Genomic DNA, 16,450 nt, shown 5'->3' with positions numbered 1-16,450 from the left:
CTCACAACGCCACCAACTTGCTCACACCCTTTCGCCTGGGCACCCATCCACATACACATCCACTGCCAGGGGTCAGTACGGGAGAGAGATGCGGGCCAACCACAAATTGGTCAGAGATGGCGATAACATCAATTGGTCTTGATGGCGGTGCCTTTTGTATGCTTCTCCCGCAGTACTTGGTGCCACAATATGCCCTACCCTCGGTCCTGGCTCCATCTGTATGATGTATGTCTCTGGCGCTGGCAGCTGTAGCTGTGGCAGTACTTTCTGAGCTGTCTAATCCTGATCTTGGTTTTGCCATTGCCCTGAATAAGTAGCAAAGTCTAAGCTCGGACTTGGTAGGGTAACTTTTAGTTGAAATATCAGAGAACAAACTGTATGCCAAGCACCGCGAAAAGATGATAAACAATCTTAATATCTTACAGATCCCTGGCCACATTTTGGATGCAGCAATATTACCGCATTTGAAGATGTTCTCTTTAATCAGGTGCAATAAAGTTCCCAAGTCGAAATAGAGGAATATGCAGCATTTATGTTAGCCATCTGCAGATGTTCAAGTGTTAGATACACGTATCTTGAATCTGTTTTCCGTAGGCAAGACGAGTAGCTATGCAGATTGAATCTTCTGGGCTGGCCCAAGCCTAAAGCTTGCTGCCTTCATTGTCATCTGCCCACATCCAGGCTTGGCCCAGCCCTGCCGCAGTTGCGTCTGCGTGTTGCACCTTTTCCGCAGTTGCCGCTGCTGTGTGCCTACCTGTGTGCCTCTGCGACCGCTTTAATGATGATCATAGTACGCAAAATGCAACGCAAAAAATAAAGGAGAAGATGACGAAGAGGAGGCAGCCGAACACCAATCGATTATTATATGTGCCGCACTATATTTCAGTCGGAGGCAGCGGCCGTGTGGCTGAAACGAGGGATTGAGCCAGAGCCAGAGTTCCAGCGAAGAGATTATTTTCATTTGCGCTGCCAGAGAGGCAGACACGTCCAAAGAGTGATAGAGGGCGATTGGCCCTTTTGGGCCAAACCGGTTAGACAGGTAGCGCTGGTAAAGTTGTACGCACGCCTTGCCCTTCTGGGTCTGTCTCCGTCTGCGGCATCCTCCTGCTCCTCGCCAGGATAATGACTGTACGAGTGCGGAGTACGTCCAGAGGTTGGAAGTCTCTCCGTGAGGCACAAGAAATCAACATGGGCCTAGGAGTGCTATTCCTCTTCAGCCAGGATGCTGGTGCGGGAGAGCTCTTTCTCTGTGTGTGCGGGGGTGCGGGTGCGAGTGCAGGTAGCGACACAGATTTTCACAACGCCCCTACCCCACCCCTTAGCAGAACCCTCGTCCTAGACTTGGTCCCTTTTTTTAGAAGGCAAAGAAGACGATGACGACTATGGTGGCGGCGTTTTCCTTTTTTAGGTCCCCAGAAAATGTTCTTGTGTGCCGGTGGCTGTGTGTGTGTGTGTGTGTGCATCGCTTTCCTAGTATCAATAACAATGCATTCCCGCTATTGTTGTTCCATCCGCTGGATTTTGTGCATCATCCCAAATCCCATGCGACGAAGGCCTGCCTCGGCCTCTGCCCCTGCCTCAGTCACAGCCACTGCTTGTGCCTGCATCTGTATCTGTGCCGTGCCTGTGTGCGGCAACATTTTTTTGGAGTTATCGTTAATATTTTCTTGGAAACCGGGATTGTATTGTTGTGTTCGCAGGTAGCGAGCTGCGATCGCACACACAGATACACACACACACACAAATGCAAAGGCAGATAAAGAGGCAAGACAGGTACCTGCTCGACTTTGGAATGCAACAGCAAGCGGCAGCAACAAATGCGTCGGAGTTTGGCATTGAGAGCTCTGCAGAAGAACCTGAACACAATCTGTGGACCAGACGCGACCATAGAGTCAGGCCTGGGCCAAAATCAAGATGAATCCAAGCCCCAGGTCTAGCATTCAGCTCGAGAGAGCTCTCTCAATGATGGAATCTATCTCTCTAGCCAGAGAGAGAGAGAGCCGCACTAACACAGCTGCAGGCGGAGAGACTTAAACGCTCTCTCTTCTCTTTCAGTGCTGACCATAAAATATGGTCATATGCTTCGACTTTTCGTTATATTTAGTCCAACTTTTCCTATTTATTGTCTTATTCACGTTCTTCCTCATATATTTGTTTTTAAATGAAACGAAACGAATTGTATTTTCGCTTTTATCGGAGTAAGTTCTATTTCGTTGGATTTTCTACCAATCTTATTGAATCCCTTATGTAATGCTTTTAACTTTAAAATTTTCTACAAAATTTCCAACAAAATCTAGCCGTAAAGAAGCCAAACATCCCGAAACCAACCTCCGCCGCCTCTCGAAATACAGCTGCAGGCAGAGACAGAGAGAGAGCGAGAGAGCGAGTGAGAGTGCTCTACCTGCTTTGAGGCACAGTCAGCCATTGCTGAATTCGACTGCCTCTTCACACAGATACTCGGCGCGCACGCACACACACGGGAATCTTTCTCTCTGTCGTTTTACTATAAGCAACGCTGCTACGGCCACAGCGAGCTTAGTTTTACTCTCAACGTCGTCCGGTTCGGTTGCGCGCGTCTTGGATCTCTCGAACACTAACGACATTTGGATTTACCCACCATCGAAGCCAAGCCAAGCCACGCCAAGCCAAAGGCCCCCCAAGTGCTAGAGTCAGAGTGCAAGAGTCGCCAGCCAGAGTGCAACACGAGTGAATCAGTAGAATCAGTTTAATCAGAACCATCGCGGACATCCCAGTTCAAGTTCTAGTCCCAGTGCAACCTAAGAACGTCTCTCGTCTCGAACCATCCACATTGCCCCCTTGAAACAGTCGCGCAGCGAGTAAAATGCGACGCACATAAGACGCAACTCCAGCTCCGTATCGCCGTAGTGAACCCCGTCACAATAGAACCTTGTCTCCAGCCACAAAGCAAAGAGTCTCCGGCAGACAGAACAGCCAGCGAAAGAGCTAGAGGAAGAGAACGAGGTAGCAGCAGGACGCCGAGGAGCATGGCCACCAACACAGAGCTTCTGCCCTTCCACCATCAGACGACCATTTCCCTGCAGACGGCGGCCGCCCTCACCAGCTATCATGGCGGCGGAGGCAGCACAGCCGCAGCGGGTGGAGCCGCTCCCAGTGGAGCCAATGGCGCCCCCGTCTGGGGCATGGACGAACTCTACCCACAGACTGAGCTACCCGGCCTCACACGCAGCGCCCACCACCTGCTGCGCTTCACGCCCTACGCATTGCACCACCGCCCGCAGTTGCAGACCCTTCCGCCGGCGCTATACCTGCAACACGCGGCCGCGGCTGCAGCCGCCGCTGCAGCAGCAGCGGCACACGCACAGCACCATCATCATCATCATCACCACCACCAGCACAGACCCGCCTCGCCGGAGAGCCCGCCCCCAGTGGAGGGCACGCACATCAGCAACCTCTTCCCGGAGCTGCTCGAACAGATCTTCGAGCACCTGCCGGTGAGGGATCTGGGCCGTGCGGCCCAGGTGTGCAGCGCCTGGCGTGACGCGGCCTATGCCAAGAGCGTGTGGAAGGGGGTGGAGGCCAAGCTGCACCTGAAGCGCTCCAGCCCCAGCCTCTTCAACTGTCTGGTGAGGCGCGGCATCAAGAAGGTACAGATCCTGTCCCTGCGCCGTTCGCTCAAGGACCTGGTGCTGGGTGTGCCGGCCCTGACGTCGCTGAACCTCAGCGGATGCTTCAACGTGGCGGACATGAACCTGGGACACGCATTCAGCGTGGACCTGCCCAACCTAAAGACGCTGGACCTCTCGCTCTGCAAACAGATCACGGACACGAGTCTCGGCCGGATCGCGCAGCACCTGCGCAACCTGGAGAATCTGGAGCTGGGCGGCTGCTGCAACATCACCAACACCGGCCTCCTGCTGATCGCGTGGGGCCTGAAGAAGTTGCGCCACCTGAACCTGCGCTCCTGCTGGCACATCAGTGACCAGGGCATCGGCCATCTGGCCGGGTTCAGTCGCGAGACGGCCGAAGGCAATCTCCAGCTGGAGCACCTGGGACTGCAGGACTGTCAGCGGCTGAGCGACGAGGCGCTGGGGCACATCGCGCAGGGCCTCACCTCCCTGAAGTCCATCAACCTGAGCTTCTGCGTCTCCGTGACGGACAGCGGGTTGAAGCACCTGGCGCGCATGCCCAAGCTGGAGCAGCTGAATCTGCGCTCCTGCGACAACATCTCGGACATCGGCATGGCCTACCTCACGGAGGGGGGCAGCGGCATCAACTCCCTGGACGTGAGCTTCTGCGACAAGATCAGCGACCAGGCTCTGACGCACATCGCCCAGGGTCTCTACCGCCTGCGCTCCCTCTCGCTCAACCAGTGCCAGATCACGGACCAGGGCATGGTGAAGATCGCCAAGTCGCTGCAGGAGCTGGAGAACCTCAACATCGGCCAGTGCAGCCGCATCACCGACAAGGGTCTGCAGACGCTCGCCGAGGATCTCACCAACCTCAAGACGATCGATCTCTACGGCTGCACGCAGCTGAGCTCCAAGGGCATCGACATCATCATGAAGCTGCCCAAGCTGCAGAAGCTCAACCTGGGCCTGTGGCTGGTCAGATGATGCGTCCACCATGACTGCAATGCCTGTGCGGAGGCGGAGGCAGCAGAAGCGGCAGCATCGGCGCTCAAGGGGAATAGCTCCACCACTAATACCAATACCAATACCAATAGCCATCCCAATCCCAATACGAGTTCCACTACCAATGCTAATGCTGGTCCGGGTTAGACTTCTGGCGGTGGAGAGACACTTGGAGTGTGTGGCCCTGAAGTGTGCGTGTGACTTTCAATCCTACCTACCGACTGCCGATTGCCGATGGCCGATTGCCCACTGCCCATTGCCCGTGTGTCCAGGCCAGTGTCCAGTGTCCAGAAGTTGCATGTCGTCTGGCTGTGGCACGTAATTACATGGGGAGAGGGGAATGGAATGGAATGGAATGGTAAGGGCAGGGCGGGAAGTCAACTTCGGGGCAGACAAGATACACTGAAAACTCATAGCTTTCGTTTGCCATACCACACGCTGTACTAAATTTTTTCGAAACGAAGAGCCGGAGAGACGGAGACACGGAGAGGTGGAGTGTCAGAAAGAGACGTAGAAACAGGCGGAGGCAGAAACAACAACAAAAAGCAAACAATGAAACACACAGAAACACACACACACTCACACACAGATACACTGCGATACAGCAAGAGCGAAAGAGTGGGAGAGCGAGGTGGGGCCACGGCGGCGTCATGGAGCTTGCTCTGTGTTGTTGTGCCGCTGGTTCCTAAGGGGGGGAGAGTGATGGAACGGGGGGCGGCCCCCACTGGCGTCGGCTTACACGCACGCAGCGATAAAAAAAAAAAAAAAAAAACAGAAACGAGAGAAAAAAGAAACAACAGCAGCAGCAGCAGCAGCAACAACAACAACAACTGCAGCTATGGCCGACAGCAACAAAGTGCATGGCGATGGAGACTCGCGATAAGCGTCATGAGAGAGCAGCATAGAGGGGAGCAAGAGTGAGAGGGAGAGAGAGTGGAGATGGAGTGGGCAGCACATTATAGCACACACACACACACACACATGCAGAGAAACATGCATATGTATGTGCAATGCAGGCCGCCGTTAAACAGATGCAAATAAATTTAAATAGTTTATTTTAATTCACGCTTCGGCTACAAAAGCCAGCGTCCTCCATTGCCACAGCAACTGCAACAACAAAAACAACAGCAACCAGAACAACAACATGAAGAATGTACGGCAAAGGCAGCCAGCTGCCTTGGCTGTGTGCGTGTGTGTGTGTGTGTGTGTGTGGGGCTTAACCAAGGTATAATATCTAGAAGGTGAGCGCTCAATCGATGATATCAGGTAAAACAGTTGGGCGGGCACTCTCTCTGACTATTTAGGATAGGGACTTAATGATAGGAACAACACCTCACCTGGAACGTCTAATATACCTTGGGCGCAACTTTGACTTCGCTGCTTGCTTGCTCCTCCACCATTTGCTCTTTGTTGCCGTGTCTCTACAACTTTTATCTTCCTCTCTCTCTCTCTCTCCTCACTTCTCTGCTCAGCTCTGCTCTGCTACCCGTTCAACCTTATATTGTTTGTGTTCTCTTTTTGTTCTGTTTCTTCTTTGTTCCTCCCGTGAGCTCCTTCTGCGCTTCGTTTGCGAATTCGCTTTAGTACAGCGTCCGTTAGTTATGCCGTTTAATTTAGTTGATTACAAATTAAAGAAAATACGAAAATCTAAGCAAAAAAACATGTTAATAGTAGAACTTAAAGAAAATGCGTAAATTTAATTGCTAGTTTTTAGTTTTTAGCATTCTAAAAGCCACAATTAGTCAAATACGAAAATGAAGAGCGAAAACATAGCGAAAAACTCACCAACACACATACACACATACACACACACACACACACACAGACAAGCGTTAAAGAAAATTCTGTAAATTTTTTATTGTTTAATTTATAAGTAAGAAACAAACAAAAATAAGGGGGAAAAAAACTTAAAAAAAGAGCGCGATAACGATTGAAAAGAATATATGAATTAATTCTTTTTTCTATTGTGATATAAAATGTATTGTATAAAACACACACCACACAAACAAACAAAATTAAATGCTAAAAAACAATTACGTAATTTTATTTAAGCAGCAGCAAGGGAAACAAACAAGAAACCTTCCAAACATACAAAAAAGAATAAATTAAATTAAAAACTAAAAAACTAAATAATTAAAATATTGTAATTCCAATGTTATGTTAAGTAATGGAGTCCCAAATTCGAAGAACTTTTGTTGAACCGCAATATACCGAATGCCTTAATTCTTTTTGCAAAACTATTATTATTATTATTATTATTAACTATGTTGATTCTTGAGATGCTTGATTTTTGATTACATTACCCGTTTGCCCCTAGCCCTAAGATCTCCATTGATTGATTGATTGATTGATTGATATTTCTGTTGTGTCACGATGGCGGAGAAGGAGAAGCCCCAGAGGAAGAAGAAAGAATAAGATGAACGGATCATGCGGAAGGAAGAGAAAAATAAATTAAATATGTATAAAAAACCAAACGATTGTATGTATTTTTCAATGATTCTGTGGCTGCGGATATGGGTGGGTGGTGGCATGGTTGGATGGATGGATGGGTTGCAGAGTTGTTTATCTTATCCAACAAATGCGTAAATATTTTGCTGGCAATTCATTTTATTCCATGGCCCGGACACGAGTGTGCGTGTCTACTGCATTTTGTAATGAACAAAGGGCCACACTAATGCAATTCCAATGCAATGTGCAGCCAGCCAGAGATGCAGATGCCTATATATATATATATATATATACATATATGAATGTATGTAGTATGTATATATTTACCGCATATGCGGTTATGCAAGGGACAAACACACCGACTCCTCTTATGTATTGCAATTATTTATATTCCCTGCATTATGTATGTACTTACACATACACATACACACATAAGCAGCGATGCATTTACAAACACATACAACATGCACTCGACCACGGATGTATGTATGTATGTACAATGTACATGTACATACATATGTATGTAGTAGGCCTGTGTGGCACATAACGGTTTTACTTGCTTGCTAACTGCTTAAATTTGCATTAAATGTGCGTATGCGTCAAGTGCGTGTGCGAGAGTCTGTGCCTGTGTGTTTGATTAACATTTATATACATATACAATACATATATACATACATACGTATGCACTTAAACGTACATAAACGTGTATGTAGAAGCCATCCAATTGGAAATATTCAACGCCTGGAATCACCGGGGCCCCCTCTTAAGGCTTTAAGAGACGGTTAGAGCCCCAAAACAGAACTCCGATGGATAGATTAACGCTTAGATCTGATTATCGTGCTTACCAGATAGAACTCTGTGGTAAATGTATAAAAAAAGGAAATCCAATATATGAAACTTTAAGTGGAATCTATATAGACAGGATTTATGGTACACCACAGAGTACTGAGCTACAATTCACCCAGCAATGAAATTAGATCTGGAAATACCCTCTCGCAGAGACCACAGCGAAGCGCATCTTGTGTAACGTAACGTAAGGGAAATTCCGCATCAAAGTCGGCTATCGCTAGTGTTATACCTTGGATTGAAAGGCCCGCTTAAGTTCGTTTTAGTTAAAATTCAACGCACAAAACCTGACTCAAGCTCTCCCTCTCTCTCTTTCTCTCTCTTTCTGTCTTTCTTTGGCTGAGACCTGAATCGGTGTGGTCTCTGTTTCTCTGCCTTTGCCTTTGCCTTTGCCTTTGCCTCTGTATCTATTTCTGTTTGTGCCCCAACGGCGACTGGAGCTCGTGTGCCGGGCAAAATGTTGTTTAGCCAACATTTGCATTCTATGAATTTTGAATTTTCTGAAATGCAGGAACGTAAGATACGGTCGAGGCGAGTCACGAGCGTGGGGACAACAACAGCGGCGGGGCAACAGACTCCACTCCAGGGCCACGGGTCTGTTCTGTTCTGTTCTGTTTCGGTTCGGCTGTCAGACTTGGGCTATTGCTTATCTTATCAGACGACGTGGGCAAACAAAGCAAGCCACCCACCGAACGGTGCAGCGCCCAGTCCAGGCCTTACGACTTATCGTTCAGATTTGGGGGGGGGACACTTTGGCTCTGATATGCAGTGGAGCTGCAACTGCATCTGCAATGCTGTGGGAGGGGGGGTCTCATTAGCATGGCAGCGTAAGCTGCTGCTTCTGCTGGGGGGGATTTCGATCCTGGACCCACCCGGGCCCAGAGATTCCGAATCTAACTCCCATTTATCAGCATTTTCCACGCACTCCTCGGCACGAGACGAATTCCAAAATCGATTCGAACTCTGCCGCTGCCGCTGCCCGTGCCTGTGCCTGTGTGCCCTTGCGAGCCCCTTCTGCCGCATACACTCTTTGACGTTCCAACGTGCCCCGTAATGTCGCACAGGGAGTTGAGACGCAGCAGTCGTCTGGCATCCAAATGTGTTCCTTTAACCGTACTCACACAGATACACACACACACACACACTGGCATACACTGGCATACACTGGCGTACACTTCTCGGGGAGAGACCGTCGAGCAACCCTTCGCATGGTGGTACGGTGGTACGGTTCCATTTCGATTCGTTCGGTTCGGTCTAGCACTTTGAGTTTGAACCCCCGTTTTTTCAAAGGACTAACTTCAAATGCCGAAAATAAATGCCCCCCCACCCCCCTTGGTAGAGCGCTCCCCTGGCTCGGCTAGCTAAGGGAAATGGAAATGCATTCAATATACACACACACACACACATATATAAAAAAGAAGCAACGAAGAAATTTTAATCCACAACGGACCCGTATATGTGTGTGTGTGTGTGTGTGTGCCGTATGGATACCCCTGTCCCTGTCCATGTCCCTGTCTCTGGGTGTGGGAAAGTGTGTGCTCATGGATACACACATTTCGTGAATGCCGCCCAAGGTGACCAAGGATGGAGAAAGCACCACCACCACCACCACCGCCACTGAAATCACCAAGGAGCGGCTATCACGGCCGCTGTCGTCTCTGCAGCTACCTGCTCCTGCGATTCGATTCGATTCGAGACGAGACGAGGCGGATGTTGCATGCCGAGGATGATCGGGCGTGGAATGTGGAAACAGGTGTCCTTGAACAAACAACAGTAGGGGAAATCCGGAATATGAAGACAGCTCAGACCGAGATTTTCGCACATAAATCAGAATCCAGGCACATGCGAGTATGTGGCAGATAGTGCCCCCAAACGGAGCTCGAAGATATTTATAAATGCTTAACAAGGAAATCGGAAACAATATAAATACGAGTATATTCGCATATAAATCAATGGTCCAGTCTCCCAGTTGCAGTCTCTGCTTTAATGTACACAAATTCAGAGTGCAAAAAATATATTCGAATAATCGAAATAAATGACAGACTCAGATACAGGTAGTATCACTTATAGTTCCAAGCTGAAGACTGTGAGTATATTTAGAATATATCCCCGCAGTACCATCGACAGTTGAGAGAGATGTCATAGGGATCCGAAACTTGTTCTACCTTCTACTCCAGAGTCGAAGGGAAATCGCTGAAGCTATCGCTGCCTGCCAGTGGAATGTGAGCGAAACAACACCGAGAGGAACGCTACGGCAGCGGAGAATGTGAAACAAGCGCTGAGATACAGATACAAAACACTTATTTTTAATTTCGATGAATCAGCGTTGGTTTGGTTTTGGTTTGTGTTTCTGTTGGGGTTCGGGCTCGGTTCGGTGCGGATCGGTTGGGGCTGAAACGAAATTCAGCGACGTCGCCGATGACTGCATGCCTCGTTGGAGCTGTGCTGTGCTGTGCGACTATGGACAGAAAGGGGGCAGCAAGGCAGGCAGATCCGAGCATAGAACACGTTGACAAAGGGGCATGGAGAGAGAGAAAGATACGGATACGAGGGGCGAGAGAGATGGGGACAAGAAAACGCGGCGCAAAGCAAACTAAAAGAATGCACAAAGAGCAGACATCGATGACGACAACGACAACGATCGGCACTGGAAACGAATCGAAACGAAAAGCGTTGAAAATGCTGGTGGAATATGTCCCCGACCGAGAACTAGATCTCTCTCAAGCACCTTCCCGCTCTCTGACTCTGCGTATCTGTATCTGAATCTCTGTCTAGAACCACTGACATTCCAGAGGCCCTATATCCAGGAAACGGGCAAGGTAATCGTATCCCTCTCCGTTTTTAGGTAGTTTCAGGGAAGCACAGGCGACACAGCTTTGTCTGGGAATGTTGTATATCGGCCTCCCCCTCGAATCGGGGGAAATTCGACACGCCGAGATAGCCGAGTGAAATTCTAAGCAAACCCGATCCTCCCCCGTCTTGGGGGTCTGCTGGCTCTATTCTATGCGGGAGTTGGATGAGTAACTGGAGCTTTAAAGGAAACGTAAACTTTTTGGGCTCTCCCTGGCAGCAGCATCCTTTTGTTCGCTGGGGCCGAAGCAGAAGAAAGAGAAACGGAAGTGCTTTGTCGCCATTTGATGTGACAACGACTTCCGGCTCGGGCAGCAAGCAACTCTTGTCTTTGACTTGGGGATGGAGTTGGAGTTGGACTTGGCACAAATATTGATTATTTAATATGCCGTGCCATATGGACGATGTGGAGGTGAGCTAATACGGGCTCTGGTCTGGTCTGGTCTGGGCTCTCTGGGGTTAGTCGACCAACAACGGTGCACATCAAAGGCTTCGCTTTGCTTCGTTTCGTCAAAGTTCTTGTACTACGTGGCTTTTCAGCTTTTTTAGCCTTTGTTGCTGTTGTTGCTGTTGTTGCTGTTGTCGTCATTTGCATTTTGGCGGGTTCCCAGTGCCACGGATGAGAATCGAGCGAAGGTCTCTCGCAAAATTGATTGTGCGGCAACCTGGGAAAGACCTTTGCATATGCATGTCAAGAGTTGTCCAGCTCTGGCCATTGTTGTTGTTTTTCTTGCTGCAAGTTGTTGCTGCTGTTGCTGCCACTGCTGCTGTTGCATGTTGTTGTGTCTGTTTTCTGTTTCTCTGGCTGTATGCCTGGCCTGTTGCTTGGCTTCGGTGGCAGCCTGCCTGGTGGTTTCTGTGTCAGCCACCTGCCTGATCCGCCTTAGGATCTTTGCGACCCGTTTCAGTGCCCGTGCCCGTGCCCGTGCCGCGCCTCTACCCCCTCTTGGGGTCCGTGAGCGTTAATTGCAAATGCTGGGGTATCAGCCACGCCCCGAGATGCATATTAAAATGTGTTGCAATAAATGCGAAAAATGCATAAATAAATAAAAAGCGCTTTAAACCGCAGGACAGACCGAGCCTGGCCGCCGTCGTGCATGTCCGCAGCACTTCCGTTTGCCCGCAAAATGGAGCTGGAAATTTTGAATGAATCTACAATGAAATTTTAGATGCTCTCACCACAATGCGAATGCAGTCGAATGGGTCTGCAAAGACACCGATTCTGGATTGGATATTGGAGGTCCTGCCGCGTGCAGTTTAATTGTTGCATTGCATTGACCATCAACAACGTCTGGCTGGTAGGGTAATATTCTGCACTAAAATCGGCAACGAAATCAAATGTAACCAAATCATTATCCGCAGCCACACAAAAATTATGTGCGTGCAACAAAAATGCAATCGAAATCGGAATTGCAGATGGGCCTTGTTGTTGGTTGATGGAGTCGTCGCTGTTGCCATTGCAGTTGCAGCAGCAGTTGCCGTTGCCGTTGCCGTTGCAGCTGTAGTACATGGTCGGAATATATTGTATATGCTTAATGGTGGGCGGTGGGGCGTTTGGCTGTGTGGCAGGGTGGGTGCTTGGATGCATTTTGGGGTTGCATTCGTTGGCGGCGGACAGGAAACTTGATAAGTTGGCCTGTACAAAGGAAATGCATGAAATGTGCATGGAATGCACATTCCCTTTGTATCTCCTGTGTGCGTGTGTGTTTGTGTGGGTGTGTGGGTGTGGGTGTGTGGGGGAACTGTGCGTATCTGTGTAGCTGCACATGTGTGAGTGCAATATGCAATTTCAGACGCATAGATTGTAGATAATTGCAATATTTCACCATCTGACTGCAGCCCCACAAAAGTAGGCAACGAAATTTCCATATATTGTCTTTGGCTTTCATTAAGATTTAATTACTGGCCAGAGAAAAGGCTCCAAGTATTTCTATTGGGGAAATATTTATTAACCTTAATATGAGAAATATTTCCAATAATTGTTTCACCCTTATGAAACTTCCTTTGTGGCCTGGCCAAAGGGCCAACAGATCCGTTGCGTCCGTTGTATTTTGAAATATATTTCAAGCTCATTCAGCGCACTCGAGAGATATTCAGCAGAGCCCCCCACACAGATACGAGACACACACAACCACGCACTCAACCAGAGAGAGCCACAGAGAGAGACTGACAGAGAGCTCCACCATTGACTCTCACGCTGCTATTGGTGCTCTCTCTCTCTTCTCTTGCCGCCCCACCACCCGGGTTGGGGCTTGGGGGCCAAGTTCGCGACAGTAAGTCGACGATTGGTGCCCCATTGGGGCCTCCACATGAAAAATTGGAGACTTTCTCGGGCGAGTCGCCCCAGCAGTTCACCAACTTGGCTCCAATGACTGGCGTGCATGGCTTTTTGGGGCCATTTTGGGGGCGAACGCGGCATAAAGTAACGAATTTTTCTATCTGCCGTCTACGTACACTGAATTTCGTCGATTTCTGGGTACTTGGTGGAGCATAGCCCCAACAAGATTGGGGATATGTCAAACGCCCAGCGACGTGGCGATGAATTCGCAACTTGATGGCTCCCCCAAAGCCCCAACGAACCCCGCCGAGCTCCACGAGCTCCCCAGTTGTAGATGTAGCTGTAGCTATAGCTATAGCTGGAGCTGCCTCTGTCTCTCCCTCTGCCTCTGCCTTTGCCTTTGCCTGGCTAGTCGTCTTGCCTTGCCTTCAGTCGCGTTGCTGCTCCAATGCGGCTCCAATGCGCCAGGGCTGGGGTGTTTTCTGTAGCTGTAGCTGTAGCTGTAGTTCTGTCGCCGGTGGAGTACCCATTTGTGGCGGAATGGAACTCTTATCGCTGGCTAGTCGTCAGCTGTACAAACGCCTAATATCATATTTAATTTACGTTGTTCCCCAGATAAGGAGAACTTTCTTGATCGCCGATACGGAAAACGTTGTCAGAGATTGGGCAGAGTGACCCATTTATGTGCCAAAGATCTACATCTACAGTGGGGAGTGTCGTCACCCATAACAGCTAAGCGAATAAAGCAAACCCCAAACCAATTTTTTATTAATATATCAATCAGTTCATTCTTAAATGAGTCCATCTACCATACTCGCGTCTCCAGTTCCGTACAGTATACCAATCTACCATACTCGCGTCTCCAGTTCCGTACAGTATACCAAAATGAGATCCCCTCTTGGTTAGCAGCTGGAAGGAAGTGCCATCCCTGGCACTCCACTGGAGTGTTGTCGCAGCGAGTATTTTTCTTTCTTGGACTTGGACATATAGCGTTCGTCCGTGAATTTTCTTCCCCACTACCCACTACCAGTGGGGCATACAGGGTGCCCCCTATTGGGGGCTCTGCTCCGATCGTGCCCCAAATGGGCCCCAAGGTTGGGTCGCATCGCTTCGCGTCTCTCTGCTTGCCACCCAAAAGGCAAAAGGCAACACCAAATGTTGCTTTTTCCCTTGAATTGCTTGTGGCCCTGTATTCCCCAATATATGCTTAGAGTGTATCTGTGTGTCGGTCTCTCTGTGCCGTGCCTGTGTGTGCGTGCAAGTGTGCGAGAGTTTAAGCTTAAAGCTATTGTACACTTGGTGTGTCGTGTCTGCCTTCCTCCCTCCCTCCGCATAACGTGCCTCGTTTCCCCTCTCACCATCGCATTTCCCCCTTCTCGGGTTGCCTTTTCCCCCCATTCTCCTTTTTGGCGTTGCCTTCGTTGCCGTTGCCTCCGTTGCCTCCGTTGCCGTCGTTGTAGTCATCGTCGTCCTCGTCGGCCTGTCGCTGTCCTTACAGGGAGCAAGCAGCCAGCCAGCCAGCCAGCCAGCCAGCCAGCCAGCCATGGCCAGGGCAGGAGTAGTTTAGGGCTGCTAGTCGCCCACACCGATGAGAGAATGCCCTTTCAGGGATAACTGGACCTCGCACCTTTGTATAAGTTCCTTGATGGATTTTTGAGCTCTCATTTGGCTTTAATTCTTTTCCGCTTTTTCCTGTTCCTTTCAGGCATCTCTTCTACTTTCGACTCCCTCCAGCTGTAAGCTTTAGTGCACGTCCAATGCAGATCAGAAATGGAGTTCTCCGTTTGATTTGTAGGGTATTCCGCTGATGTTGCCTTTGCTGTTGCCAGTGTCGCCATCACCATCACCATCGTAGTCATCGCAGCCAGCTGCCTTTGCCTCTGTCTCTGTCTCTGCCCCTGACTCAGCCCCTTGTTCTGTCCATGTCCCTGGCTCTGACTCTGGCTGTCTCTGGTCCTACGCTTTGCCAACGCATTTTTGTTTTGTTTAGAGCGCAAGTTATGCGGGCGCCAAGGAGGAGTAGCCACGCGGAGATTGTGGGGCAAGGAACAGCGGCTGGGGCATGCTTCTTGGTGCTGAGGCAGCAGCACACCCCGACACATGCCGACAGGTATCGAAAAATGTTACCCAAAATGCAGCTGAGCACCATCTCCAGCAGCATCTCCAGCAATGGCTTTAATGCCCCACCAGCTCCATCTTTTCCTGCAGCGTGCATCCAACTCCTGCTGCAGCTCATCTTGGACTCCATTCTTCAACTGCAAAAAGAAAGCAAGAAAAGGCGAGGAACAAGCTCTTGAAGCTGGCGGCCAAAGTTTGTTAGAAAAGTTTGTCTTTAAGCTGACTTCACCTGACGTCAGACAGCACGCCGGAAGAATCAGCCAAGCAATCACACCACCACGCCACCCCACCCCACCCCATGCGAGCCCTGCCACCCTTGCCACCCCGCCACACGCACCTTTACACATTTTTCCACTTCCTTTTCATTTCTCCACTGGGCTCCGACTACGGCTCCAGCTACTGCTGCCCGGGGCCCAAGTCCGGGTCCGGGCCGGGTTCGGGGCAAATGAAAAATTGCACACGCGGGAATTTGATTTTAACATGAGAAATAAACACAATGAAGCTGACGACCCAGCCACGGCTCGGCTCGGCTCGTCCTGGCAGGCGATGTGGATGTGGCCCTTGCCGTGGGGCCGTGGGTCTATGGGTTGGTGGTGACACTGCGACTGTCATACATTTTTCGTCCTCTTCCTTCTGTTTTTGGGCAACTTTAATTTGAAACTTTAATCAATGAAAACAGCGAGAAAGCCGCTGGTACTAGTACTGAGATTCGATTCATTCTTTAACTAATTTCTGCTGCAGTGACTACTGGAAAATCTTACGTATTCATTTGTAAATTAAATTTGGCAATGTGCAAACGATTTCTTCAGTATATTCCATGCGTGCTGTGGCACATTCGAGGCAGATAAGCGAAGGAAGGCAAATTTCTACCCCTCTCGCACAGCCGTCAATGCCTTTGCCAGGCAGGCAGTCAGGCAGGCAGCCACCCCTTTCGGATGGTATTTCCCGTTTGTCGCATTCCTTGCCTAATGCTGGAATTTCAATTTTAAAGACTAAACTTGATTACCGAGAGAGTGAGAGAGTGTAAGAGGCTGAGCCACTAACAGGGGTTGGGATGGGAGTCGCTGCCGATTCGCTGCTGGGGGTAGTTCCCTATTGTCTCTCGCATGAGTTGCCTTGAAGTTACTTTTAAGGATCAAAGTGACATAAGTTTTCCGTTTTCCGTTCCTTTTGCCCTAGCCCCCAAATCTTGGTCTTCGTTCTCGTCTTTGGCTCCAATTTATTTTACGCCAACAAAAAGTTTTTTAATGTAATTAAAATGGATAATGCCTAAAGTGTGTTTAAACCTAGAGCTATC

The 16,450-nt window shown here is 49.4% G+C and overlaps 1 protein-coding gene across 1 annotated transcript; it reads left to right on the top strand.

The window, feature by feature from the left end:
* Window positions 1-2,551: 2,551 nt before the first annotated feature.
* LOC111080529 (F-box/LRR-repeat protein 14) lies at window positions 2,552-5,758 on the top strand. The gene has a single exon (XM_022376204.2). It carries the CDS (start codon window positions 3,006-3,008, stop codon window positions 4,593-4,595), a length of 1,590 nt encoding a protein of 529 aa, XP_022231896.2. The 5' UTR covers window positions 2,552-3,005; the 3' UTR covers window positions 4,596-5,758.
* Window positions 5,759-16,450: the final 10,692 nt, after the last annotated feature.

The sequence above is a fragment of the Drosophila obscura genome, unplaced genomic scaffold, assembly GCF_018151105.1.
Source record: "Drosophila obscura isolate BZ-5 IFL unplaced genomic scaffold, ASM1815110v1 contig_17, whole genome shotgun sequence".
NCBI classification, from domain to species: domain Eukaryota; kingdom Metazoa; phylum Arthropoda; class Insecta; order Diptera; family Drosophilidae; genus Drosophila; species Drosophila obscura.
The sequence above is the reverse complement of the archived record's forward strand: the minus strand, read 5'-3'. Positions and strand labels throughout refer to the sequence as shown.

Coding starts and splice junctions, on each gene's coding strand:
- LOC111080529 (XM_022376204.2), top strand. CDS start 3,006: ATGGCCACCAACACAGAGCTTCTGCCCTTCCACCATCAGACGACCATT.